General features: G+C 38.6%; 2 protein-coding genes across 2 annotated transcripts in view; both read right to left on the bottom strand.

Moving 5' to 3' along the window:
* Nucleotides 1-674: 674 nt before the first annotated feature.
* On the bottom strand, nucleotides 675-16,233 carry LOC139742222 (uncharacterized). Its single transcript, XM_071652799.1, has 3 exons — nucleotides 15,596-16,233; nucleotides 4,191-4,860; nucleotides 675-3,699 (listed from the first exon to the last, which is right to left on the bottom strand). Exons 2-3 carry the CDS (start codon nucleotides 4,702-4,704, stop codon nucleotides 2,552-2,554), a joined length of 1,662 nt encoding a protein of 553 aa, XP_071508900.1. The 5' UTR covers nucleotides 4,705-4,860; nucleotides 15,596-16,233; the 3' UTR covers nucleotides 675-2,551.
* Nucleotides 16,234-21,152: 4,919 nt separating this feature from the next.
* The window catches only part of LOC139742223 (uncharacterized), a 36,215-nt gene continuing 29,398 nt past the window's right edge, over nucleotides 21,153-27,969 (bottom strand). The window contains exons 19-20 of the mRNA XM_071652800.1: nucleotides 24,017-24,125; nucleotides 21,153-21,300 (exon numbers count right to left, since the gene is read on the bottom strand). Of these exons, the coding sequence (XP_071508901.1) occupies nucleotides 21,153-21,300; nucleotides 24,017-24,125 (257 nt within the window). The remainder of the gene's footprint in view (nucleotides 21,301-24,016; nucleotides 24,126-27,969) is intronic.

Genomic DNA, 27,969 nt, shown 5'->3' with positions numbered 1-27,969 from the left:
TCACATTTTTTCGATGTCAGTAATTCAGCAAACAGAATAATACACAAATTCATGATTAAGCCTTAATAAAAAAAAATGTCCCATAGTAGCAATCATTACTGTACTGTCAAAATTTTTTGTCGGCGTCTTTGTTTTCTCGATCGGTGTTTGCATGTGTCTGTGCGTGTGCGTGTGCGTGTGTGTGGTATGTGTTCATTTGTACACAGCATCACAACTTCATCTCATTTGCATATGGATTGTGGCCAATGTCTCTGTTTCATGGCGACATTGAATGCAATATGTTTCTTTCATCCGTGCTCGATTTCAATGAAACTTCTGCCTTTCTGATTATTTCACTTGCGACTCTATTCACTAAAGTCGACTTCAGCACGGATTGGCTTTTCATGTTAATGATGCTTGCCGCACACTCGTATGTTGTGTCCAAAAATTATATGACAATAGTTAAAACCTGTTTGGTTGTATCTTAGCAAATTATACCCCACGCCTTTTTTTTTTTGCCGTATTTATCGCACGCAAGTGCACACATTCTAAACTAAACACTATACCACACACTACAGGCAAGGTTCACGTTCACAAACTCACACAACAGCGTTGATCTGATAAATATGAAATAATGGCGTGACAACAGAAGGACTGAAACCAGTGCTACTTATTGAAGGTGATATTCTCTTCCTCCTTCCAAATCTCACTCATGATTTTTAATGTCAAACACGGAATTCAACAACAAAACGCGAACTAGCGATGTTTAGTGTGCCCCCCTCCCATACAGTAAAATACAGAATTAAAAAAAACAAAACGAAACAGTTAACACATGCCATAATTATGTACTATAATATCAGAATCTTTGTGTGTGCAAAGTACGCAATACATACGTGTGATGGAAACTTCGTGAAAGATTCCTACAATGAGCAATTCGATCTTTACCACACAGATCAGTGTGTTTTTAAAGGTGAGAGGGGAGTACTAACTTGACAAATGCCGTCATATTATATTCATCCATTGTCAACACAACTGGTATCAATTTTTCCAACAATTCCCAACAACACATTTGTTCGTTTGTTTGTTTGTAAGTCTAACCTTAACACAAGGATAAAATCGACCGCCAACGACCATTAAAAGAAAAAGAAACCAACGTTATATTACATTCCACTGATATCATTTCTTTTTCACAATTCACCCGACATGTTTGTTTGTTGTTGTTGCAGGGATTTTTCCGTGCCATAATGCAGGAGAAAAATGAATATGATTGATTTTCTTTCTTTTTGTTAATTTCTAAGGCTGTCATTCATCTCCGGATTTACTATTTTGATTGGCAGTAAATATGGATTAAGCTTACTCTGGTTTGATGGATCTCTCCTTACTAGTGGCTACTTTACAGCAATTAACATCGGTACTACATGTATTCTACAATGCTGGTCCCATGAATGTTAATGCATTCACAAATGCACATACTTCCAGTCGTATAAGAAGAATACGAGTAAAAACTGCAACCTCTTTGATCCTGAAGAAACCGAATTGCTCTCTTGTATCTGGCAAAAAGCCTTCATATAAAATAGTTCGGTGACGAATGTGAAATGTGCAGCATAAACCAGTTTACATGACACGACAAGCATGTGCATTATCTTCAAAATATATTGTTTCTTCCTTTTTTCCCTGCTGGGCATTGGATTGCCGGAAATGTTATCGAGCACAATAATGAAATACAAGAAAGAATACTACAAACGTAATATGACAGCCGCAATGCGTGTTGGGAGACAAACGGCATAATCAGTACTGAGTTGAGAATCTTCAGAATACAGATAGCCCCATCGTCACACTGCCTACGTGTGGAAGGTGATACAAAAAGATAAATAAGCGTATAATTACAAGTACCCCAGTCAATGCCACTGCAGGACTACCATAAGAGTTATTTTCACTTGATACAAATACGCCGGCAAGATTATTCCTATCATAATCACAAGGGACATTACTATGTGCTCTTTCGATTCAGAGTTTACTATGATATCTTATGTACTGCCGTATAACAATAATCAATTGGTCTACTTATTCAAATCAGGTAAGACTTTACCACTCATTAAAAGATTTCTTCTCTGGGTCAATATCACAGTATTATATACACAAAATATCTCCCAATACATATTTTTCTTCTATAAAGAGGTTGCCCAAAATTGCATATACTTTAATTTCTCTTGATTCAAGGTATTATTCTCAAGCCCCGATTTATATTGCCGGACGCATGGGCGAAAAAGAAAACCAAACATACAGAAGAAAACACGAGTTAACGAGGATAATGTCATAATATAATTTATTGTACTACTCAGAGCCGTGTTACGCCTCTGAGCCGTGTTATGGCTCTGAGTACTACAACAGGAGAGCGACATTAACATGTTGATAAAACGCCGACAAGTCAAAGTTTGCACTATCTGCATTGCGGAGTCTTTGTGAAACGTGAAAATTGTGTAAGAATTAATATCCACGTTGCTCGTCGCGTCAGAAAGAAATAACAAGAACTGAAAACTAAAATCCATATAAGTGTACATTTGAATTGCGATCATAATGGATTCGAGACGATGTTAACGTTGGCGTCAACAACCTCAAGGGCTAAAGACTCATGGGATCCGACACTCCCCGAATGGTGGAGGCCTTCATCTACTTCGTCACGAACACATTCCGCCTCTTCCTTCTTCTCGTCACTTAAACTCTCCCTGCTCCTCTTTATTGATCTCTTTCTACCGGTATTTAGCGTTTCTTCTCTCACAAAAGAGCCCGAATGAACCTTCTTACACGAATCCCCTTCAAATGATGTATTTTCTAAAGAGCCCTCGGCGTCCATATTGTTCGCAATGTAACCTTGTGAGTACTTTTCCGGATCCGACTTCCCTTGGTCTTGGTCAAACCCAGCGATATTGGCGTGAGAAAAATTCCAGTGTCGGTTCACCGACAGGAAAATCCACAAGAAAAACCAGAAAATTATGAAGAGAGTATCAAAGACAACACAGCACAGCATGCGTCCGTCACCGCTAAACCTGTAGATGGCCAGGTACTCTATCATGAATGGTGTTTTGCAGCATATAAAAACAATGAGGGCGCACAAAGCCGCGATTTGTGGTAAGAATCCATTGCATTTAAACACGAACATGGACTCCAGATATACTGAATCGTCAGTTGTATTGTTTTTGCGCTGGCTGCGTTTCAGCCTTCCATACCCGTACAAATACAAAATGGCGGCCGCAACGAAGACGGTAATGTTGTTCAGAAGAAACGCGGCAATGAGGGACGGAGCAGATGAGAAGACTGGTGGCCTCCCAATGTCGAACTTCTCCCAGCCGTACCAATGAAGCTTGTAGAGCAGCGACATTCCGATAAAACCGAGCGCGTACTGCACGGCGTTCATCATCAGCTGGCACGAGACGAGAAGCGCGAAACCCTTGTGACACGCCCAGAAGACGTCTGCGTACCGTATTGCGTACAGGAAGAGTGGTACCACGTAATTGAGGTAATTGATTGTGATGACCACTGTGCTGAAGGACTCCCCAGGGACCTCGACGGGAATAGTAGTATACTCCAAAGGAGGGGTTGGAGCCGATGACTGATAATCACTGAGTGAAGGGTGGCCGTCAGTGGGTGTGTGTGAGATGCCGTCTCTTGATGGTATCTGGTCGAGATAGATTTCTCCGACCTCTGAAGTCCAAATCAATTCTAGAAAAAAACAGAAAAAGAGGGATAATTATCGTGGTTAAACATTCAAAAACATACAGGAAAATATCTGTAATTTTCATAGATCTCTTGTTATGAGATATTGGGTTCTGATCTTTGATTCTCTGCCTGATGAACTGCAGCAATGTAGGCCTAAGTCCCTTCAAATTTCTTGTCTTGGTTATAGGTCTCCTGAGATATACAATGTATGACACATTTTATTTGCTGATTTAATTCATGTTATATATTTTTGGCCAATTTCCTTTTACTGTCGAAGTACTTATCTAATTATGCCATTGCCATCTATTGTCACGGTGAATATACTGTTTCCTTGGACTTCATCCCAAACGAGGAATTTCAGTGAAATTTCTAATTCGGGACGATATGACTAATGCAACAATGTTGTCGAACACGCGCATTCGTGTATGTGTGTATGTATGTGTAGTTGCATGTGCTTTTTTGCTCTGCTAGTCTGAAAACAGAGAAAGATGAACCTTTAGGAAGGAGACCATATTGGATGGCTCTAGCCTGGAGAAACATGACTGGTAGGAGGAGACAGAAGGCCGAAGTGATGTGGATAGTCGCTCCAATGGGTCCCAAATGCCTCCTGGATGCCTGCAAATTCTGGACGACGAGTTTCATCTGCCTCGTCATGGACTCGAGTCCATCGAGGTGTTCATCGGAGGCGTCCGTCCTCGTCTTCCCCTCTTTCCTCCTCTTTCCCTTGGCGCCGAGCTTGGATTGGTCGTTGGCATGGTTGCCGACCTTGAGGTACTGCGTGGGTATGAAGCCAATGATGAGGAGGACCGCCCACACAATCAGGCACTGGTAGAGGCGGAGTTCCGGAGTTGGACGCTCCCCCTCCGGCCATGGGAGCGAAGCGTAGTAGTGGTAGCGACGGTTGCCATCGACGACAAGGAAGATCGTGATGACCACGGAGAGGTTGCAGTACCAGATCGACTCGAGAGAATTCAGACGGATGCGGGAGGTATGAAAAGGCAATCCCATGCTCTTTAATTCTGGACCTTCTCTACACCTGTCAACACTCCGGCATCTATAGACACTCTAATATATCAGTTCATGAAGTATAGTAGTCCGCGACAGGCAACGGGTATGCGATTAACATCGATAACTATAGGTGTCGAAGCGGGGATACCAAGTACTCTGCAAGATTATAAATGAAAGAATGGAATAAAACAGATTGTCAGGAATTCCTGGAATAAGATTTTAAACAGTTTCCACATGAATGCTTTATCTCCATCTTTCTTAATTTATACCCGTCATACGACTCATGTCTCATTTCCATACATATATACACACATACGTGGGCATAGTCACATTAATTTATGTATGGTGTAATGTATATAATTACAATAAAAGGTAATCATGCGCAGATAATCATATCGATAGTGTGAGATGTTTCAATGTCTTTTTACTCGCAGGTTGGACGTCGTCTACATACGAATATACGAATGAATACATCAATCCAGTGAAGTGGCTTTCCCGTACTTTCCTATTAGAAAGAACACAGCGTGAACACAATGTGAACACAGTGTGAAATCTCTTTACACTGTAAACATTGAGAACACTTTGTGAAATATGACTCTATAGAGTGTTAAACACAACATTACTATGTGAACTCTGTAAAAAAAAAGGGGGGGGGGGAGAAATGAAAACACACACACCACAGTGTGAAATCATCTTCACACTGTTCGGGCATTTTCACAGTCTCCTATTATGTGAACACGTGAACACATCGTGAACACACCGTGGGACACTGTGTTCTTTCCAGTAGGGTTATTCCGCCAAGCTGTCAGCCTTCTCGGCCTTGGTCACAACTGTGCTTGGCTCTAGTCAGTGTTTAGACCTGTTTGTATTTTCTGCTCTTTACAGCCTGACATCCTCCAAGATGTAGAAGTTAAAAGAAATTCCAATATTCTGTTTATTTTGCAATGTCAAATGGCACATCCAATAAATTTCCCATAGATGTTGACACAACATAGAATGACTGAAATGACGTTATACCGTTTAAACAAACGCATTTCTCACTCAACAGCATTATCATAACAACGAAATGCTCTTCACACTATAGGATAGCAAAGAAGTGATGACAATATTGTGGCGCTTGTTTTCTTAATACCGATCTGTGTCCCTCTTAGTTGTCTGTCTGTCTGTATGCCTCTCTCTCTTTTTCTCTATCACATATTATATATCTTCATTTGTTTTCTATCTATTTTCTATCTATTTATCTCTCTCTCCCCCTATTTCTCTACCTCTCCGGCTGCTGCATGCAATTAGCACGTTCCCTGATACCAACTATTATATGTCAGTTGCCCAAATTCTTACAATGGTGCAGGTTTGTTTATCAACTGTCAGTGAGCAGCGGATACTGATGACAAGATCATCAGCTCTTAATGGTATAACGATTACTGAACCCGGGCAGAAAGGAGTAATATCACTCGTCGACCAAAACTAAACGAAAGGTGATGTTAATTAGAGAGAGAGAGAGAGAGAGAGAGAGAGAGAGAGAGAGAGAGGAAACCGATGGCAGCAATTGTAATATGGACATTCACTGATGTCAGTACTAAACTGGCGTGACGGGTATGCTCATTTGTTGAAAGTACACAAAATAATTTCCGGTCTTCCTCGTAATTCGTGTTTTTGTTTCCATATTGCCTCTGACTGCCTGGGGGTGGGGGTGGGGGTGGTGGATTCATTGGATTGAACTTGTCCGTGTTCCCTGAAATGTAATGATATTCAGCAACAACAGCCAAAGCAACGTTGACAGCAACGAACCTTACCAAATGATTACACTATACATTTATCCACCCTCTGTTCGCGCACTTATAACTCAAAGGGTGTGTACAGTTCTGGTCGAGGTGAAGATTTAGCTTTTAACGTTTTGTGAGATATTCAGAAACCACTCTATGAGATGTCAAAGAGCACGCAGTTCTAAGGGGTATCAACAGTTTATTCGATGAAAATCGGTTTTGAAATGGCTGAGATATCTAAAAAACAAGGTGAAACAAAGAGATACTAATAAAGTTGGGGCATGTCGCCTTTTATTATTAGCACTTTTTTTGGATATCTCAGCCATTTGAAAACCAATTTTCATCAAATAAACGTTGAATCCTTCTTAAAATTACATGCTCTTTCATATTTCATAAGAGGCTTTTCATTATCTCACTTAGGAATGTTCAAAACATGAATCCCTACCTCAACCATTACTGTACAGTCCCTTTAACTTGAGCGTCTTTAATCCGAAAATGTAATGAAGGCTCGTTACTTCAAACATTAACGTGGCTTAATTCCGAAGGTTCTATGATCCGAAAATGAAATTAGGTTCGCTATTCCGAAGGTTCGTAAATCCGAAAATGAAAAGAAGGTGCGTATAACTAACGAACGTTACTTCGTTTACAGATTGACGAAACTTCGGAATAACGAACCTTCGAAATAATGAACTTTATCAGATTATTTCATTTTCAGATTATTCCATTTTCGGATTAACGAATCTTCGGAATAACGAATCTTATTTTAGTTCGAATTAAGGAACCTTCGGAATAATGAACTTTAACCGATGTAAGAAGCCTTGCCAGACCTACATGGACGTATATGTCTCATAGTGACACGATCAACTTGACCTTCACCTCGAGGGAGGTTCCATGGATCTAAATCAAACACTCATCATTCGTTCTTTATCTTTCGGGGTAATGATCCATCGACCAACCCTTTAGGTCTGTGGTATGCAATCATTATCAGCACCAGTACTTAACATTGAACGATATTAACCCACATAATGAATTAACACAAAGATTCCAAACGAGGAATTCACTTATCTGTTTTTGTTCTTTGCATACTGATATCCAAACAATTTTATGTTGTGACTCATATTATTCGCAGGCGCACGTAACCGCAATACTAGATTCAAAGCATGTAATCTATCTCAATGTTGATTTTTCTTTCTCTCTTTTTTCTTTCTTTCTTTCATTATTCCTCTCTTTTTGTTGTTGTTGAGATACTCCGTTATAGTCGAACCCATTTTTCCGGTTGACAAACTTGATAAATTTTATGGAAATTTATATGAATGTATAAATATAAAGCAACCTTGATTATTTACAATCCACTTTTCATGGATTATTTACTGCTCTGTTGAGTAAGTACATTTCTGGTTGATATGAATTACCTTTCCTGTAGAAGTACGCACAACTCATGAAATATGACAGGAAACTGGTCCTAACTTTAAGTTTTTGACTAGGTCATGTGATATGGCATCGTACGACAAGGGGATGAAAAAAAAAAACAAACTCCAGAGGTGTTTTGTACCCTGGAATTATCTAAGTTAAGTAGATAAAGAACTTAACAAATACACACGGCATGCATATACCAGTAATCTGGCTGAACACTTCACTATCATGAATCAAACTTGTAAAAAAGATTACTAGCATAGTAATATTTGGGTTTATAACGGTTTCGCTAATCGTTATTGAGCAGCGTTTGGTCAAGTTCATAAGATTAACCTTGAGTTGTGTCCATTAACTTTGACAAAAGACATTGAAACAAAAAAGAAGACCCTACTGTATGCAAAGGCATACTACGGAAACAATCCCATCCGTGACATATTTTATACACAAGTTAAACGGAAGTAGTCAGTCTCTGCAGAGTGTTAGGGGCAAAGACCGAAAAACGTTGATCATAGCCACACATGTTAAACCAATAAAGAGCCCATGATTACTAAATAGACGAACTTTTAGTCACTCTGCACTATTCACAAATCATGGAAAATGCACTTAACAAAATTCGACTTCGCCTATAATTTGAGATTATACGACAGACCTAAATTAAATGCAGGTATATCAATAGGTGTTTCGTTATCATTAAACACAGTCGTAATGGGTGGTGTTGGGTAATGATCATAAAACCGAAACAAACTCTAACCGCGTCAGGGTTCGAAACGAATTCTTTATATCAATGGAGCTGTGATTGATAGTAATAAAATCTTTATAGTTTTACGATCGCAGGCATAAAACAAGATTTCAACCTGCATAGGACATGTATACGAGAACCTTCCATCACTTATGTACATTGTATAATCTGTAGTACATTGACCAGCGTGACCCCCTCCTACTGTTCCAAGCCCCCTCAAAAACAAACAAACAAACAAACCAAACAACAACAACAACAACACGCTCCATTCCGTGATTCCTGCCTTTGACTTGTAATTCAGTCCTGCTTTTGGGCAAACCCTTGAACATGGCGGCAGAAATGATATTGTCCTTGGCATGTGTGGGTCCTTGAACGCAATGTTTGAACCACCATTCATGTAGGCCATATCACCCCATGACCAGGGTAAACATACTTATATTGACCGTGCTAGGGTAATGCTAGTAGTAGCATATATAAGACCAAGGGATAGTGCTAACATATTGCCCTTCTCTTCTTCCTGTGGTTCTTGTAATGTATTCTCGTAGTCGCCATCTTTAGTATCACGCCCTGGATTATGATGATGAAAACAACCATCACGAATAATCACTACTTTTCCCATTGACCACTGGCGTAGCCGGGGGGGGGGGGGGGGGGATGGGGGCGATGGGGGCGGTCGCCCCCCCCCCCCCCCCCCCTAAGATTTGGACAGGGGATTTGCGAGGCGGAAAAAAAAATGCGTGTATACTGTATGTGTGCACATGAAGCGGGTCTCCTTTTCAACCTTCCATCATATAAGATCATAATTTTTTGAATATTTCATTCAAAGTGTGCACCAGATCGTTGAATTTCAATTCAAAATATGCAAAATCCCTCGTGCTTGGGAGGGGGTACCCCCTCCCAAACCCTCCCCCTCTGTGCCTCTTTCCCTAGCCTTAGTGCACTTTTTAGATTTACAAAAACCTATGAATAATTCTGAGTGCACATGACTTATAACTTATATTCCGAAAACTCAAAGTTCCCTCATGTGCAAGGGGAATTTCCCCTTTTAATCGACCCTTTCCTCCCTCAGTTCCCCCCCACACACACATCAATTTTTTTAAAATGATTTTCCATGTATTCCATCAAATATGCGTATACGAGATATCTCAATTTCAACCTTAAAAAGGCAAAAAGCTCCATCATACGGGAAGGGTAGAGATAACACTCGCCCACGCCTTCTCCCTGCTCGCCCCCCCCCCCCCCCCCTTGCATAGAAGTAGACTGTGGCTACACTTTGAACATAAAAAGTTTTCCAAATATGACACAAAATGTGTGCACCAAAACGTTTAACTGCTAAATTCCGTGATTTTAACACTTCGATGAAAAAGTATCGCACCACAAATTTGCACCAGATCGCTGGATTTAAGGTCTGAAAATGCAAAATCACCTTCGTGTGGGAGGGAAATGCCCCTATCTACACCCTCGTGTACATGCTTTTTCTGTTTGATTGCTGAACAGACAGCGTTCATAATATTCAGTGTAAGAATTAATACAGCACATTTATTTAAATTATACCATCTTATAGCCATATTGTTCGATAATAATCGACATGAAAATATATTGCTAACTTAAACAAGTGGGACTGTTTCAAGTCGATAAAACACGCAAGAACACGCAAAAACATGCATCAAATTGCACCATTTGCAACATTAAAATGCAAAAAATTCTCACCATGGGAGGGGGACACCCCCCTCCCACACCCTCCCCTTCCCCTAGCTCGCTCCGCTCGCTCGGGCTCAGTCGCGTTCATGTTATTCAGAGTAAGAATTAATACAAAAAGTTTATTTAGATGATACCATTTTATTTATTTTATAGGCAAATTGCGCAATAATAATCCACACTAGAATATACTGCAACCTTAAACAAGCTGGGCTGTTTCAACTCGTTAAAACACGCAAAAACTTGCATCAAATTGCACCATTTGCAACATCAAAATTCAAAAAGTTCTCACCGTGGGAGGGGGGACACACCCTCCCCTTCCCCCTCGCTCGCTCCGCTCGCTCGGGCTCAGTCGCGTTCATGATATTCAGAGTAAGAATTAATACAAAAAGTTTATTTAGATGATACCATTTTATATATTTTATAGGCGAATTGTGCAATAATAATCCACACTAGAATATACTGCAACCTTAAACAAGCGGGGCTGTTTCAACTCGTTAAAACACGCAAAAACTTGCATCAAATTGCACCATTTGCAACATCAAAATTCAAAAAGTTCTCACCGTGGGAGGGGGGACACACCCTCCCCTTCCCCCTCGCTCGCTCCGCTCGCTCGGGCTCAGTCGCGTTCATGATATTCAGAGTAAGAATTAATACAAAAAGTTTATTTAGATGATACCATTTTATATATTTTATAGGCAAATTGTGCAATAATAATCCACACTAGAATATACTGCAACCTTAAACAAGCGGGGCTGTTTCAACTCGTTAAAACACGCAAAAACTTGCATCAAATTGCACCATTTGCAACATCAAAATGCAAAAAATTCTCACCGTGGGAGGGGGGACACCCCCCTCCCACACCCTCCCCTTCCCCCTCGCTCGCTCCGCTCGCTCGGGCTCAGTCGCGTTCATGATATTCAGAACAAGAATTAATACAAAAAGTTTATTTTAATGATACCATTTTATATATATTACAGGCAAATTGTGCAATAATAATCTACACTAGAATATACTGCAACCTTAAACAAGTGGGACTGTTTCAAGTCGTTAAAACACGTAAAAATATGCATCAAAATGCATCAATTGAAACATCAAAATGCAAAAAGATCTCACCGTGGGAGGGGGACATCCCCCCTCCCACACCCTCCCTTCCCCCCTCGCTCGCTCCGCTCGCTCGGGCTCAGTCGCGTTCATGATATTCAGAGTAAGAATTAATACAAAAAGTTTATTTAGATGATACCATTTTATATATTTTATAGGCAAATTGTGCAATGATAACCCACACTAGAATATACTGCAACCTCAAACAAGCGGGACTGTTTCAACTCGTTAAAACACGCAAAAACATGCATCAAATTGCACCATTTGCAACATCAAAATGCAAAAAATTCTCACCGTGGGAGGGGGGACACCCCCTCCCACACCCTCCCCTTCCCCCTCGCTCGCTCCGCTCGCTCGGGCTCAGTCGCGTTCATGATATTCAGAATAAGAATTAATACAAAAAGTTTATTTTAATGATACCATTTTATATATATTACAGGCAAATTGCGCAATAATAATCTACACTAGAATATACTGCAACCTTAAACAAGTGGGACTGTTTCAAGTCGTTAAAACATGCATCAAAATGCATCAATTGAAACATCAAAATGCAAAAAGATCTCACCGTGGGAGGGGGTCATCCCCTCCCACACCCTCCCCCCCCCCCCCACCCCCGCTCGCTCGGGTCCGCTCGCTCGGGTTCAGTCGCGTTCATGATATTCAGTAAAAAGAATTAATACATGAAGGGTACTTAAATCATACCATTTTATAGGAAACTTGTATACTGCTACCTTAAACAAGTGGGACTGTTTCACGTCGATAAAGCGCGCAAAAACATTTACAACATCAAAAGGCAAAAAGTTTTCACCGTGGGAGGGAAGACACCCCCCTCCCACCCCCCCCCCCCCCCTCGCTCGCTCCGCTTGCTCGGGCTCGGTTGCTTTGCTCCCTCGCAGACTAACCGCCCCCCCCCCCCCCCCCAAGATCAAATCCTGGCTACGCCGTTGCCATTGACGCTAATGAGAGTAACAATAGCCACTTTACTTAGCATCATCGGTATCACAACCATAATGGTTATAATATTTTTGGATTGATAACATTCTAATAATGACATTAACAGACAGGAACTACTCACTGGACTTCTTCTGTTGAAAAAAAAAAAACCACACAAATATCTTCTGGTCTTACTAGTAATTTAGACATAACGTGACATACCTGTGTTGTTCTATTTCTATCAAATCCCGCAGGCAGCGAACGCTATATGACCGACATCTTAGTAGACATATTGGATGACATATTTATATCTTATGTATACCAATATAACAAATGTTATTTTTCTAAATATATTCTTAACGGAAATAAATATCTACCTAGCTACCTATTCTTCACAGTAAGGCCCAAATACATTCTCCGTGTGTGTGTGTGTGTGTGTGTGTGTGTGTGTGTGTGTGTGTGTGTGTGTGTTAATAATATTGAAATGTACCATAGAAACATTGAGTTTGACTAGCTCATTATTTCTAAGGGGGTGTTAATACCATGGAATTTATTGTAAATGCTAACCACCCACTGTATCAATTCACATGTACATCTTTATTCCATAACATGCTTTGTACGTTGAATTGACGTTATTGCCAATGAGTACATCCTCAAACGGAATAAGACATCAAATTAAATCTTCGAAGGGATATAACAATGACCCTTTGATATTGGGTCACATTAGTCCAGAAAATTGTTCTATAAGACTGGTGACCAACGTCTTCAATCTCATTCGCTGTTACGTCGAGTTGCGTGATAACCCGGACTCGATCTCAAGAGATATGCTACGCAAGGAATGTAATGACTGTACAAATAGTTACAGAGATACAAAGATAATGGTTCTGTTTAATGATGGTAACATCTATGTATAATACTACCATGTAATAAAGATTGTCTTTTATCTTTACGATATTTCTGGCTATAATAGTACAATCAAAGACGCCGCTAAACCGGCAGATATCTCACACGATTTGTTTCCAGCCACCAGTTTTAGGTCAACAGAAAGTTGACAGATGACTGCCTCCAATAATAAGCGATGTCACCTTTATTCATTTATCGTTGTTTTTTTTTTAACTTTTCGGGGGAGGGGAAAAGAAACGGGGATCGGGTGGATAGGGATAGGGGAGGGTCTACGAGGGAAACAAGCCAGCAAAATCTCGAGAACAAAATATGCAAGTAGGCTGCAGAAATTAATCATTGTGCAGATTGATCTTTTAAATAATCCACTCTGCTTCCTTGAAACACGACAGGATGAGTAATACTTGATGTCGACAACTTATGATAGTGTGAAACTTGGCAACCTACCTTTAGTCAGCTGCAATTTGTTGCTGTACTCTGAATTACTCTAATCTAATGTTGTTTCGGAGGTGGGATGGAGTATATGGACTACTGAACATTTATTAATTGGTATATGCTTAATGTGACGAGACCCATATGATAATGGTACTAAAATAAGGTCACCTTTCGAGGTGTGATGCCATACATCAAAACGTGTGTCTGTTTCATGAACGATAAAGTTCTAAGGTTCGTTTTTTTGTTTTGTTTCGTTGCTAAATTCATACCACAAGATGTCGATAAACTTTTACCATATCCTCTCGATTTGATTCCAATCTATGACAACCAAATAGATCATTGTGTGTAGGTCTAATTGCACTAGTTCAGGCGATGGTATTGACGAATTGTCATTGGTGTGGACAAGTAGAGTCAGTGCTATTCCGGACAACGGGTAGCTTTCTAGCTCACAGGTCAAGACGACTGACCTGAAGATTTGAGAGGTTATGGCACAGGCTTTTATATCCTGGCCGGGGCAAAGAAAAAAAAAATGAATCCGTACAGGTCTGTATCTGCATAACACAGTATATTTTGATATACTTTCCAGCTAGAACAGTAGAGTGGAGCAGCGCGTAAACGGGTGAATTAGCCCGGACAAAAATGTGTGAGTGCGTGTGTATATGCGTGTGTGCTTGTGCTTGTGTATGCGCAAGAAAGGGTTATCTTCTATATTTTGTGCAAATGCATTTCATAGTTCAGAGTCATTACCATCATAAGCCAAAACTGCTTTGGGTCTACGTGCATCTCCATTCGTGTGCCCCCATGCTTTACCTATACTACTACTACTACTTATACTACTACTACTACTATTACTACTTCTATCAGAGTAGGTTGCATAACCCTATACATACATATATATATATATATATATATATATATATATATATATATATATATATATATATATAATATATACATATACGTGTGTAATATATATACATATACGTGTGTAATATATATATATATATATATATATATATATATATATATATATATATATATATATATATATATACCAATTATGTCAGTGCGCCTTTGCATTATGCAGTTGTGCTCGAAATATAACCCCCGTCGTTGGAATCAGATACCCCGCATCACCTAGTATACATACTTGTCTTGTACTGTACTCCCCTCTCTGGAGGACGGGGAGAATGGGAACATGCCACGGAGTAGCCATGGTGCACACATCATCCTCAAGGTAATCACATGATACATTAACGTTCAGCGTCCTGCCAGATACCATATTTACAGGATATTTTAACCTGGTCCTATTAATCTATACATGTAGTTGAAAGCTTATTATACACAATAGTCATTACCAGGTATACTCCCTGATGCACCCACTTACAAAATATTGGATGTGATAGAGTTCGACGCAATTCAATATTCCAAAATATTAGCCAATAATGTCAGGAGAGCCCAAAATAACTTTAATGATGGAGTTGGAGTATTCCACATAGGCGTACAGGATAGAAAGCCCGCAGTGATATTGTTACTAAAAGAGTGATATATAGGCTCTACAGTCTATAATATTTTGCGCGTATTGTAGCTCTATGTTGAATACTCGTAGTGGAAAATTGTCATCATTGCGGATTATATAAAGAGCAATGCTGAGATTTGGAGAACGAGACCTTCACAATACAGCACAGAAACATTCAGAACATCAGATTAGCTAGGGATGTGAACGGGTATGATGTAATGGATGAATTGAGAGAATATTACAGTTGACGTGCGTTTGACATAAAAATGTGGACCATTCGAAACATGTACTGGATTGTAGTGCACGCTTGTCAAGACAAAATAGGAGCCTACACGTATAATGGATTCAACAGTGCATCATGTGGGAAATACAATTGTATTGACTTACCCATATACAAGATGCGGAGTGGTGCATTGTCTCTAGCAGCGTGACATCATCTCGGCATCTTGAGAACGCATAGGCTCATCACACAATCTTAGCGATGCGGATTCCGAGGATTTTCAGCACAGACTCATCGGCCGCTCGCTCGTCGTATTACGTAGGCTGATGCGGAAAGCTTGGCAGCGTGTTGAGGATTTCATGCAGCGAAGTTCACTGTCAGGAGCCGTATGTCTTGCTACACTAGAGGAATAATTGGAAGCTTCGCGCGGCTCCAAACATATCGTCTGCTTCACTCACGTTAAGACGGTGAATTAATGGATTTCTGCGTAACGCTTCGGCTTCCGGGCTTCGCTCACACGCGCAGCTACAATAAATGGACGGACTGAAAACCGGTCTTTTGTGTTTGGGCGTAAATCCCGTGGTATTACCAGTATTCTCTCGCCCTGCCAAACAATAGTCAATTGGATTCTGAGAGTGTTCAATCTTTCTCAAAAAGACAGGGTACAAGGCTTATCAGGGAGCTAAACAGTGGCCGCATGACTCAGAGGTCGCATAGTTTAAACAGAGACAGATAAACACCGTGCTGGATTAAATATTAACTCACACTTCTGCGAGACGTCAATCGCTCCAAAGGTCGCACTTTGCCATCGGCATGCAGTGACAATCTTGGGTGCAACATTCATGAATATTCGAAATTATGTTGCAGACTTGAATCCATGCATTTCTCCCCCTCTCGACCTCTCCTCTGCTTTCCCACACAAACACTTAATATGTTCTTTCTCTGTTTAGTCTCCCCCGAGTCTCGATCTACGTCTCTTTAATAAATTCTCTCTTCGTGTATGAGTGCTTCATCATTTCATTCTAATATACAGTAATTACTCTTATTATATCATACATTCACATCAAAAGAGACTGGGAGAAGGGAGGGAGAGTGAGAAAAAAAGATATAAGAGCAGGAAATAGGTATAGATCTCCATCCATATAATACTGAAAAAGAGAGAGGAGTTCGAAGAATACCCACGGAGAAATTGCGGTACATCTGTAATATCATTTCATTTTTTTTCTTATTTAGTTTTATTTTGTTATGCGAAATCAGTATCCTGGGTAATAGTAACGTACACCTTTCCATCGAAAAGCTAATGTATGTCAATGTTGGCACATACGCTAAGCAAACTGGTATAATGCATATACCGAACGTGAGTGCATTATTGATCGAGTTCATTTCCCGCGCAAAAGACAAACAATTATGCTGCTGCGGCCACACAATGACAAATTTGTGAAGGGCCACGAGGAAGGGGGGGGGGGGGGGGGGGTTGGTGAAGAATCTTTTTTTTTTCTTGGAATCAGTATTGTCAATGAATCAACCAACTCTCATGATTTGATTTGCTAATCTTCAGCGATTATACACTGAAGCTATATTGCAGTAAAGAAACTATTGTGTGTTCAAATTGAAACTTAAACAGATATAAGTAGAGAGAATAAATCAAACAAATTCTATTTTTCTAATTTCATTGATAAAAATGGGACATTTCACAGTATACAAAATGGTTCTATTTCATTTTACATTTGTCATAAAGTTTAAAATAAAAGGGATAAAATTTGAAATACTCTTACGAAAATGCGGGTACAACCTGGAAGCTTCAATCTAAGGATATCTATTCAATGTATTCACATTTCGTTGTGCAATTTTTGGGGCCGAGAAGAATGTACATTGTACATGTTTAAAAAGTGAAAATACCGCAGCATCGACAAGTTTTGGTGGTACATGTCATAGATATTTCAATTTCCTGCAACTTTAATTCGAATTCAATATCACCTGAAAGTGATGCATATAGCATTGTTAATTTCACAGCAGTTTTCTTCGTTACCATTATTGTATTGATATTGTGTTATTATGTGATATGTACATAAATATTTTGCAATGTTGGAAGTGAAATAAAAATGAAATGACAGATACCAGTTGAAAAGTTAAGCGCAATGATAATATTGTCATGAATTTTAACAGAATGTGACATGGGCACTGTTTCATGAAAGTTGTCAGCCCTGACAAGTTATCAGTCTCTGACAATCACCATAGTAACAGTCAGTGACCAGAGTTTCTTGGCCAATTAAAAGCAAGGATTTTACTGAAATTGCCAGAGAAGGACAACTCTCATGGAACGGAGCGCAGATCCTCAAAATATTGTGTCTTCTAGTTGTTGTTTTTTTACTCGTTATGCCAAGCAGATAACCCATAATCAATATCCGGCGCTGCATTGCCATGTCGACCAGTATTTAGGAAAGGAAAGAGAGAGCGGAAAGAAAAACAGATAGTGAAACAATCCCAAGATCCTCAGCTACAGTCACGCTACCGTTCTCTCTACACTATATTGATTATTCTTTATCAATTTCTCTGGCGCTTGGTCAATCTTTTTCCTATCATCAATTTCAGCAGAATCTATTTCTCTCTCTTTCTTGTTTAAATCGATTCGGAGAAATTTTCTCTATCATTATTTACTTCGTTTCCAATCTCTCTCCTCCCCTCTCTCTGTGTATTCATTGTTTCCCAACTCACCCCCCCCCCCCACGCCCTCGCTCTTTTATCTTGCATTTCTTTTTGTTAATTGTTTCCTCACGCCATCCCTCCCCCTTTCGTTCATACTGTCGTCTTGTCCTTTCATTCTCGGGTTATAGGCCAACGTCCTGAACTTTGAGTGGCAAATATTGTGACGGTCCAGTGTCAAAATACGCTCCGGTGGGCGTTTCCAATCAACTGGTTCTGTTGGAATATCACACAGCATTATATCACTGCTACTCAGCCAGGGTATCATTTAGTTAGGCCTCGCGGCTTTGGGTTTGTAATATTTCACACACCAAAAACCTATTCGAGACTAGCTTGTTACGGTCAAGAAAGGGAAGCAAAAAAAAAAAAAAAAAAAAAAAAATCCTCCCAGACTCTATCTCGCACGATCGCCTCAATCCCTTATCTATCATTCATTCATTCATTCATTCATTCATTCATTCATTCATTCAATCAATCATCCATTCATTCATTCATTCATTCATTCATTCATTCATTCATTCATTCATTCATTCATTCATTCATTCATTCATTCATTCATTCATTCATTCATTCATTCATTCATTCATTCATTCATTCATTCATTCATTCATTTTCCTTCCCTGACAGAAATATACAAATATGACGATTTACAGAAAAGTGAATATATCAACATTGGACTGTACAATAAAAGTAAATATGTGAAATATGCGCATGACATGCATGATACGGAAAGGTAGGTATGCAAGTATGTAAAATGCTGAACGGAGGAAAGCTAAGAAGTAACACTTGCGCCCCAAACATCCCCGCCCTCAGAAACATCCACTACTTCCCATTTTGATCCCCCCCCCATAAAATCCTAGTTACGAGACGGTTTAATGGGACTTGTATTCAAATAAGACCTGCAGTCTACAACTTTAATGTAGCCCCAATCACATTTCTTTACACTCCTTTGATATCCCAACATTACCGCTTCATAATTATTTTATCTACTGTATCTAAGCTTTAGTTAGAGTATCAAGATGTATCGTATTTGTTGTTTTGATGCATATTCACTTGAGAAGAATGAAATATTTGGCAAATGAAAGTGAAATTGAATAAAAAAAAAAAATCATCAATTTTCTGGATGGGCGCTATCTACCCTCTATTGCAAGCCGTTGATAACTTCCGTTTACCAAGGTACACTGATCGGACCGAAAGCTTCTGGGGGGTGTTTCATAAAACTTTTTGTCAGTGATTTACACTGACAACTGTTAAAAGCTACTGAAATCCTTGCATCTGATTGGCTGATAGCAAATTTGTCGGTGAAAACCTCCGACGAACTCGTTGATGAAACGCCCCCCAGGAGTCCGGATTCTAGTTATTTGTTTGCGGATGACTGATATTCGTGATATTCGCAAGCCAAATCATGATATCATGACCCGTATGTTGTCATAAAATGCTTTTACTCTACTTACCATAAATTCAGAGTGCTTGTCGGTAAATCAGCGCATAATACACACATGCCAAAAGCAAGCTATGTCATAATAACTTCATTATGAGTGTAAGGGCGCAATGATGACAGAAGCGAGAGGCATACGAAAACACACCATAGATTACGAATGATTCACATAGAAAAAGTACAGCAATTTATTTCTGGCAATTTTGAAAAGGCCACACGATTCTTTGGGTCGAGTTTTCCACTGCTGATCACTATGTACGTTGATACAAAGGCGTAAAGAAAGACATTAGCTACGGCAACAGTATAATCATTGCCCCTTTCAGAACTCCTTCATTAAGATAATAATGGCAATTTGTGCAAAATAGTTGCCCGTGGTACCGACAAATTTAAAATCTCAGCAAAACTGAAAACAAAGCATGGATGTACTGTACTGAAGAGGGGTGTCAGATTACGACAGGCAATATTAGAGGAGTAGTTGATATATTGTAACCATGTTCTGGTTAGAAAGCAAGAAATGTACATCTTTGAAAGCGAACAAATAAATGCATCATTATGCTTTTTGTTCTAAAGGTCTTTGCAAATATTTCTCTTTTTGGCCATCATCTAAGTATCACGATGATCCATTGATGTTAAATCCTGGTCAGTATCTGTATCTGTTATCAAAGTGAGCACTTATTTGTCATAAATGTGGGTGGTAAAAATAAGCAAAGAGTCGTCATAACTTACAAGCAGTGTTGCGATTTACTCTTGCATATTTGAATTAAAAAAAAAAAAGAAAGAAGAACTGACAGAAACATCAAACGCACTCTGCAAACCGTGCTCATAATACACCATTTACCACACCTTTGATTACCAGAAGAAAATTACATACGCACTATTGCCAAAATAATTACGTGAATTCATATATTGTAACTTCATCATATTTGGGATGCATGCTCCAGAACTATTCATAATTCATGTAAATATATACATATATATACACTACATTGTATGTATATAGTTATTCATTTATACACACATATACAAACACATACACCTGTACATGTATTGATCATCACGTAACGTTCTACCTATTCGATACTGAATGGGAACGGTGTTTCAGGAAGAAAAGTTTTATGCAGTCGGTCTAAATTATTTTACACTTTTGATCTAAAAATTCTCCAAAACAAGTTATTTTCCTGGCAAATAGCATCAGCTGGGACTAGTTTCGTGGTAGATCCTCTTGATGTAGTGCAAGCAAATTCGCAATGGTGGAAGATGCTTTTTGAGCTCCTTTGGCTTTAATTTGTTGGTAAACCTCAGTCAGTGACAAATGGGGGGAGGGGGGCGCTCTAGGCGTGTTTTTTTTTTTTTTTTTTTTTGCTTTGTCAGCCAATGAATTCTGGAGTGGCACAAGATCGGAAAGATTGCATGCTGAATCGTTTTTGTTTTGTTTTGTTTGATTTTGATTTTTTTTTTTTTTGCTAGTCAGAAGTGGCACACCAGAATTTTTTTGCACCCCGCCCCCCTTTACGGAATTCCTGGATCCACCCCTGTCAGTGACATTCACGAACTTGTTTCAAGGCCATCACATAGAGATTGGCTCACTCCATGCTATCTGCGCCAGTCACGGTGTGGGCGGCACTGTCGAATTCCAGCAGTTCGTCGAAGGCGTCGCCATCGCCCGCCATGTCATCGATGTCCATCCGCAGGTTGCCCTCGATCCGCCTCATGTTGCGATTATGACATCGTCTGCAAATCGAAAAAGAATATAATTGTACTACACCTGCGCTGCATTGTAATACATCCGTATTGTGTGTATTGTATTTGTGTGAAAATTGTTCATGATGTTGAATTGCATTGTATTGTATTGTATCGTGTCATATTGGGCTTCTTTCATTCATTTAATACCAAATTCGTTTGAAACACACATTGCATATTCATAATGATAACAGCGTCCCTTTGGGAATGTGAAACAACACAATTTAAAAGCTAATTGAAGTGGGTCACTTCTAGGAAAAAGGGAGTACATATTGAATTACTCTGAAACTACCAGCTCTCAAGCAAAATAAGAAAATATTTGTGAAGAGAAAATGTAGGTAATTTATTCATTAATTATTTGTGTTTTGTTTTACTTAGCACCACGTGATATTCAATGCTTTTCGTTATAGTGCATGGTCGTGCAATATAACTAAAGATTTGCGCTTTGGGAATCAATGCCAGGAATACGATTCAGCTGCAACATATGGTATATGCTATTGTCATATGATTGATATATATTTTCAGAACTATTATGCGATCTAAATGCTGAACAGTTTTGGGGGTATTTTTTCACCTCAGCCACATGATGTACTTGGGCTTGCATAAGGTTTTGTCTTGCTTATAGATCTGATATAATACCTTCAAAATCGTGCACTACACTGGTAGTTATTTATCAAATAATCCCTTAGTTCAATTTCAAATATTATCTAGCTATCGAGCTATCTCTCCACTCATCAATCTATTTAGCCCTATATAATCAAAAATTAAATATCAATATGTGACCGTGCATCACAAAACAAACAAAAAGTCGCACCCCTTGGTTTTATATGAGGACTCAAAAAAGGGTGAAACGAGTAATCCAACTTAATCTTGATATCTTAATATTTTCTGAAAGACCCATTCTTCTACATTATTCCTAAGTTTTGGATCGGAAAACGAATGGGAAAGTGAGTTTTAAGCGGTTTTTCTACAACCCTTTTTGTGTAAAGTAGTCAGATCAGTTGTGTCTTGGAGGTCCTTATCATTTCTTGAAAAAGCTTAGCACACTCTTCACTTTCAAACTCTAATAACTTTTAAAAGAATAATGCTACTGGACTCGGTTTCAGCTTATACTCGGATCATGACAGGATGAGTTACGGAAGCACCATGTCCAAACAACTGATTCACAACATGCGCCAGCAACGTTCATACCGCGAGGGGCATATTTTCCTCACGTGTTGGTCTGCAGTACAGAGGTTACTAGCATACACTACTACTGGACTTCTGTTACATTATATCAACGTCAGCTGTTTCCAAGATGGCAGACGCAGCGAGTGCATATATTTCGCTGAATAAAAGTTGACCAAATTAAATAAATATTGGATTATTATTAAGCCTTAAGAATTTCACGTATAAAACAACACGCTTGCGTATTACCCACCCATCTCCCAGAACGCAACGCGCTATCATAAAATCGAATGTTGTGCTTGAACCGAATGAGGTTGCATGGACAAGGAAATGCAAGAATATTGTGACATGGTATTGTTGACCAACTGTCACTGAATAAATGTTAATGGTAATGAATAGCTAATGATTTAGTGCTTTCACATAGTAAAGCTTGCTATACTCTACAAGTTTCTTTCATGTACCCCTGAGCATAAATGACAAAAGCGCTGACAGTTTCTGCGAACTAGTGTACTTTCGACAATTGAGGTTATGATGGTTTCGACTCATTCGTTTAGAACCAGAGAGGGTATTGACAGTAAAGAGTTAATCAGAGTGGACTAGGTCAGCTGTTACAAATCTATCACACATGCAAGTACCAAAATGTTAAACGTTAGAACGGCATTAACAAGCAGGTGTATGCTTTGTGTGAATCCATGACAGAACAAGAAGACTTTTAAAAATAAAATCGATGCGATTTATGAAAGGGGTTTGCATCAGTTATGTTCTAATTCACAAGAACACAATTTTGAACACACATTTTAATTTCTAACAACTTTTAGCACAATCCTAAAATTTGTCTACCTATTGACACCATCACGTTAAGATCGTAATCATGGTGGTCATTTCTACTTCCTTGAAGAATGAAATGAAATTCCAACGAGAATCACATTTTCAAACCATATTTTGAAAATAGCATTTAAGCTTGGTTGTAAATAATGAGAATGAACATAAACGCATCAGGTCGTTTGATGTATAACACACATATCAAAAACAATCTTTATTCTGAAAAGAACAGGTCATGACAGAAACGCTTACAAAGATATAACTACTGTAATATAAGATCAAATAGATGAAATGTATACGGGTCAAACTTCTTTCAATGATTTTTCTTTTTCTGTGACAGGAAAAACAAATCTATACGCAGGATGTTTGAACACAGTACAGTAGAACTAATTCTGATTATAACATTTAGTCGATCTCCATCTCAAGAATAAACTTTGTTTGATCATTTTTCTCGAGCTGAGGAGGAAAATACTGAGTGTAATCTTCTGAGATCATCTGCATTATCTGTAGCAAATTTTGGATCAATAGGATTCTATTGGAATTAAGATTTGATTATATTGAATTGAATTGAATTGAAATGAATTGAATTGAATTGAATTGAATTGAATTGAATTGAATTGAATTGAATTGAATTGAATTGAATTGAATTGAATTGAATTGAATTGAATTGAATTGAACTGAATTGAACTGCACTGAATTGAATCTCGTCTATGCCAACCTGTCAACATTCTTGGCCATATTCTTCAGCTGCGTCAACGTCACAATCTTCTCCTCGTTTTTATCTGTCTCTACAGAGGGCGCTGTCATGATGGGCCGCTCAGGTTGTCCTGTTATGAGGTAAAGAGAGCATAAAGAGAAAGGAAAAAGAGAGAAAGGAAAAAGAGAGAAGAGGGAGGGGGAGAGAGAGAAGGGGGAGGGGAGAGAAGGAAGCGGATGGGGGAGTCGAGTGATGAAAATGCCATGGGGATGAAATTCGTGCATTCAATGTCAAGATGAATTAACCCTAACTTACCTGGGGGGCATAATGGCCCCCTCTCGACACTTTGCGCGACATCTCCGCAACGCAAGAATGCATCCACATGGCGATTCATGACAATTTACCTTGAAGCCTTGCGCAACTTTTAAGACCAAATTTGCGATGTCCGGGTACGCGGTTTTGAAGTTACACAACATTATGTAAGTGCATGTCAGACTGAAAATTACTCAAAAACGTGATTTTGTGTACAAAACCAATGCAAATCAGGTTTCTATCTGAAATTCGTAATTGTATCATTATTTTTACTTTTAGTGATTAAAAACAATTAATTTTATGTTTCTTATGATTGAAATAGTGATGCCAATGATTCCCATTCAAAAAACAATAAAATACAAAAAGCAAAAAAAAAAAAAAAAAAAACCAGAGAAATACATAAGAGATTATTAAAACAATAAAATACATAAGAAATTAAAATTGATACCAATTTTTTTTTGACCTAAATTAAATCAGAATTCACCAAAGAGTCCTCAAGCAAAAAAATTTGAAGTTTGGGGGCTTTATTTAATGATTTCCAGCCAAATTCTAATTTGATGCATAAATTAACATAATTAATTCATATAAAATAAAATGAAGCGATTTATTGAAATTGAACAACACAGCCCTATAGATTGCGTCATGAGTGACGTGTGTGCCAATTTTTGTAATGAACGCACGAATCGCGGCTGAGATCATAAGGGGGGCCATCATGCCCCCCAGGACTTTAAGCTCACAAAATAGCCCAGGTAAGTTAGGGTTAATGGATCATGACATTTGTATTATATCATAAAATACACAGACGACACGATTTACAGTTGTACTTTTCGCTGCAGAAAACTGCTCTGTTATCAGATATTGCCGTGTTTATAAACTTTACATCACCATTATTTCCAACATCACAGTATTCAGCTGTACGGCATTCGTTATTCTGATCTTTCTTCACTCAAGAAGTATGAAATAAATGACAACTGAACAAGGAAACACGCTATATATACCTCCCTTCAATTGCAGGCCGTTGATAACTTTCGTTTTTGACTAATCGAACCGACAGCTTTACGAGTCCACACTCCAATCACTTCTTTATTGGGAGGACTGACATACTTATAGATCTTGTCACAAAATGTTGTCACTCTATTTGACATTTATTCAAATTGCTTGATAGTAGGTTACAACATGATTGACAAGCACGTGCTAAAGCCATGGATGTCAATTATTTCATTATGAGGGAAGAAAAAAAGCAGCCAAGATATGATCGAGAGGCATTTAAAAAAAAACCCAAACACACCATTAAAAAAATACGAGTGGCTAAAAAAAAAAGAGAAAAAAAGTGGACCTGTGTATTTTTGGCAATTTCTAAAGCCACATGATTTTGTTGGATAGAGTTCGTTCATGCTGACATGGAAGGGATAATCAGCGATGGGAATGCCATGGGGTTGAAATTCGCGTATTTAATGTCGAGGTGAATTAATGAATCATGGCATTCGTTTAATACAAAACGATGGTAAGATAATTATGCAGTTGTGCTTTTCGCTGTAGAAATTTAAACAGTTCTCAGACGTTGCCATTTTAAATAAACGTCAAATTTCCATTATTTCAGTTCCGTTGTAGTCATAAATCAGTAGAGAGCTTCTAATCCTCACAGTCAACTTTCATTCTCCCTTCTCCACTGGAACTATGCAAGAGCTGCTGTTTGGACTATAACACAGATTTCTGAAGCCTCTATTACTCGATTCAGAAATCAAAATAGAACTACATAGTGCACTTACCCATACACAACGGTTTAAAGTACTAGGTGTTTCAAAAAACATTTCCCACTTTTGATTCTTAATAATTCAAAAACTATATATCAGATAACACTGTCATTGATATGAGTGATAGCTGAATAGTGTACAATTTTGTTGGAGGTGGTTTAGATATGAAAGCATAAATCAGTTTCATGAAATCCATGATTAATTTCACAGTTAGGTTCCAGATTTTGCTCTATTTTCAACCCTCTGTACAAAACTTTCACTTTGCACAGGGGTCAATGGGTGTGTATGGGAGTGTGTGGTTAACACCCTGACAATGGTCCTGAACAATGGCCAGGGTTTGAATGCTTCATTATTTATTCATGGGAAATTCCACTATCACAACTAGTCTTTATTCAGCCTCTGGCAGTATCTGTGTAAAGTCAAACGCCTGCCGATACTGTCGTTGAGTCGCGACAGTGCTCTCCCTACTTCTGAAAAACGAAAATACAATGAATACCTTCTGTTCTGTCGTAAACATGGTGACAGGAAGCAAAGAAAATCAATTAGAGTATACACTTGTGTATATGGAGCCTTAAATAAACCTACTGTGAAACAAATCGCCCCAATGAAAAATGCTGCTGAACTCTTTACCAAAAATGATCTCTTTTTATCGAAAAAGCGACAAATTTGTCAGACTATTAGTAGACAGTTGTATTAAAATGAAGAACTTTAGAACATTTATCCTTATTTATATCCCAAATTTAGTGATATGTGAAGCAAAATTTGAAAATGATTGCCAGCTGGAATGAAATGTGGTGTTTGCAAGCACATGGAAACATGTGCTTACTTTTTCCATGTGCATGCATTTTACCCTTTACCGTGCATGAATTCAGACTAGCAGTGCCCAGGGCAATCCACATGAATTATTGATTAAGCATTCATGTCCCTGGGAGCACGAGACTGACGCCTAGTTAACAGGTGGTTCAGGCATGTCCATTGTTAGGGCCATTGTCAGCACACACTCACATACACATCATTGGTTCCTGTGCAAAGTTCAATCTTTGTACAGAGGGTTAAAATTTGACCAAAATCTGAAACCTTACTTCAAAATCAATCTTAGATTTAATGAAATTGATTTATGCTTTCACATTCAAATCACCTCCAACAAAATTGTACATTATTCAGCTATTACTCATATTAATGACAGTTTTATCGGATGAATAGTTTTTGAAATATTAATGATCAAATGTGGGAAATGTTTTTTGAAACACCTGGTATATGTATTGTGCTCAAATTGATGTTGCTCAAAACCAGTCCTAAATGTGATCATAATTACACTGAGAATACGTAACATGTATATTTCCATGACCTCGTTTTATATAGAATTACACGATACATTGTGACTCTTTAAAGCGAATGCAAGTCCTCTGATTGAATGAAACATAACTCTGTCATTAATGAAGTTAGGTAAACCTATCGCATCATTTTTAGTGCTTTATATAAAAGACTACATACATTGTAAATTCTCCTTCACTAGAGCCGTTTGTTATTCAGATGTGTTTTTTTGTTTCATATGCAGTAATTCAAAAAGCCCATTGATTGCTAAATCTACAACATACTAGTAATCTACAACATACCATAACAATTGCCAACACGTGTTAGCAGACTAAAAATAATGTTTCTCTCACAGATAGGCAAGTTCTATGCATCTACTTCTGATTTTACATAGTAATGAATTCACCTTGCATTGCATATGATTTGTCTCCAATTACCATTATAATAATATGTAGTGATTTCCAGAATTGCCCATTAAATGATGGACAAAGGGTGATTTCAGCATAAAATTGTCTAGGAATCCATGGGTTTAAAAAAAAGAAGGATGCAATGGCGTTATATAAACTTTTTTTCTTTTTTTTTACCCGAGTGTGA

The sequence above is a fragment of the Diadema antillarum genome, unplaced genomic scaffold, assembly GCF_040938485.1.
Source record: "Diadema antillarum isolate AM-2024a unplaced genomic scaffold, OU_Dant_1.0 seq00000988_RagTag, whole genome shotgun sequence".
Taxonomy (NCBI): domain Eukaryota; kingdom Metazoa; phylum Echinodermata; class Echinoidea; order Diadematoida; family Diadematidae; genus Diadema; species Diadema antillarum.
The sequence above is the reverse complement of the archived record's forward strand: the minus strand, read 5'-3'. Positions and strand labels throughout refer to the sequence as shown.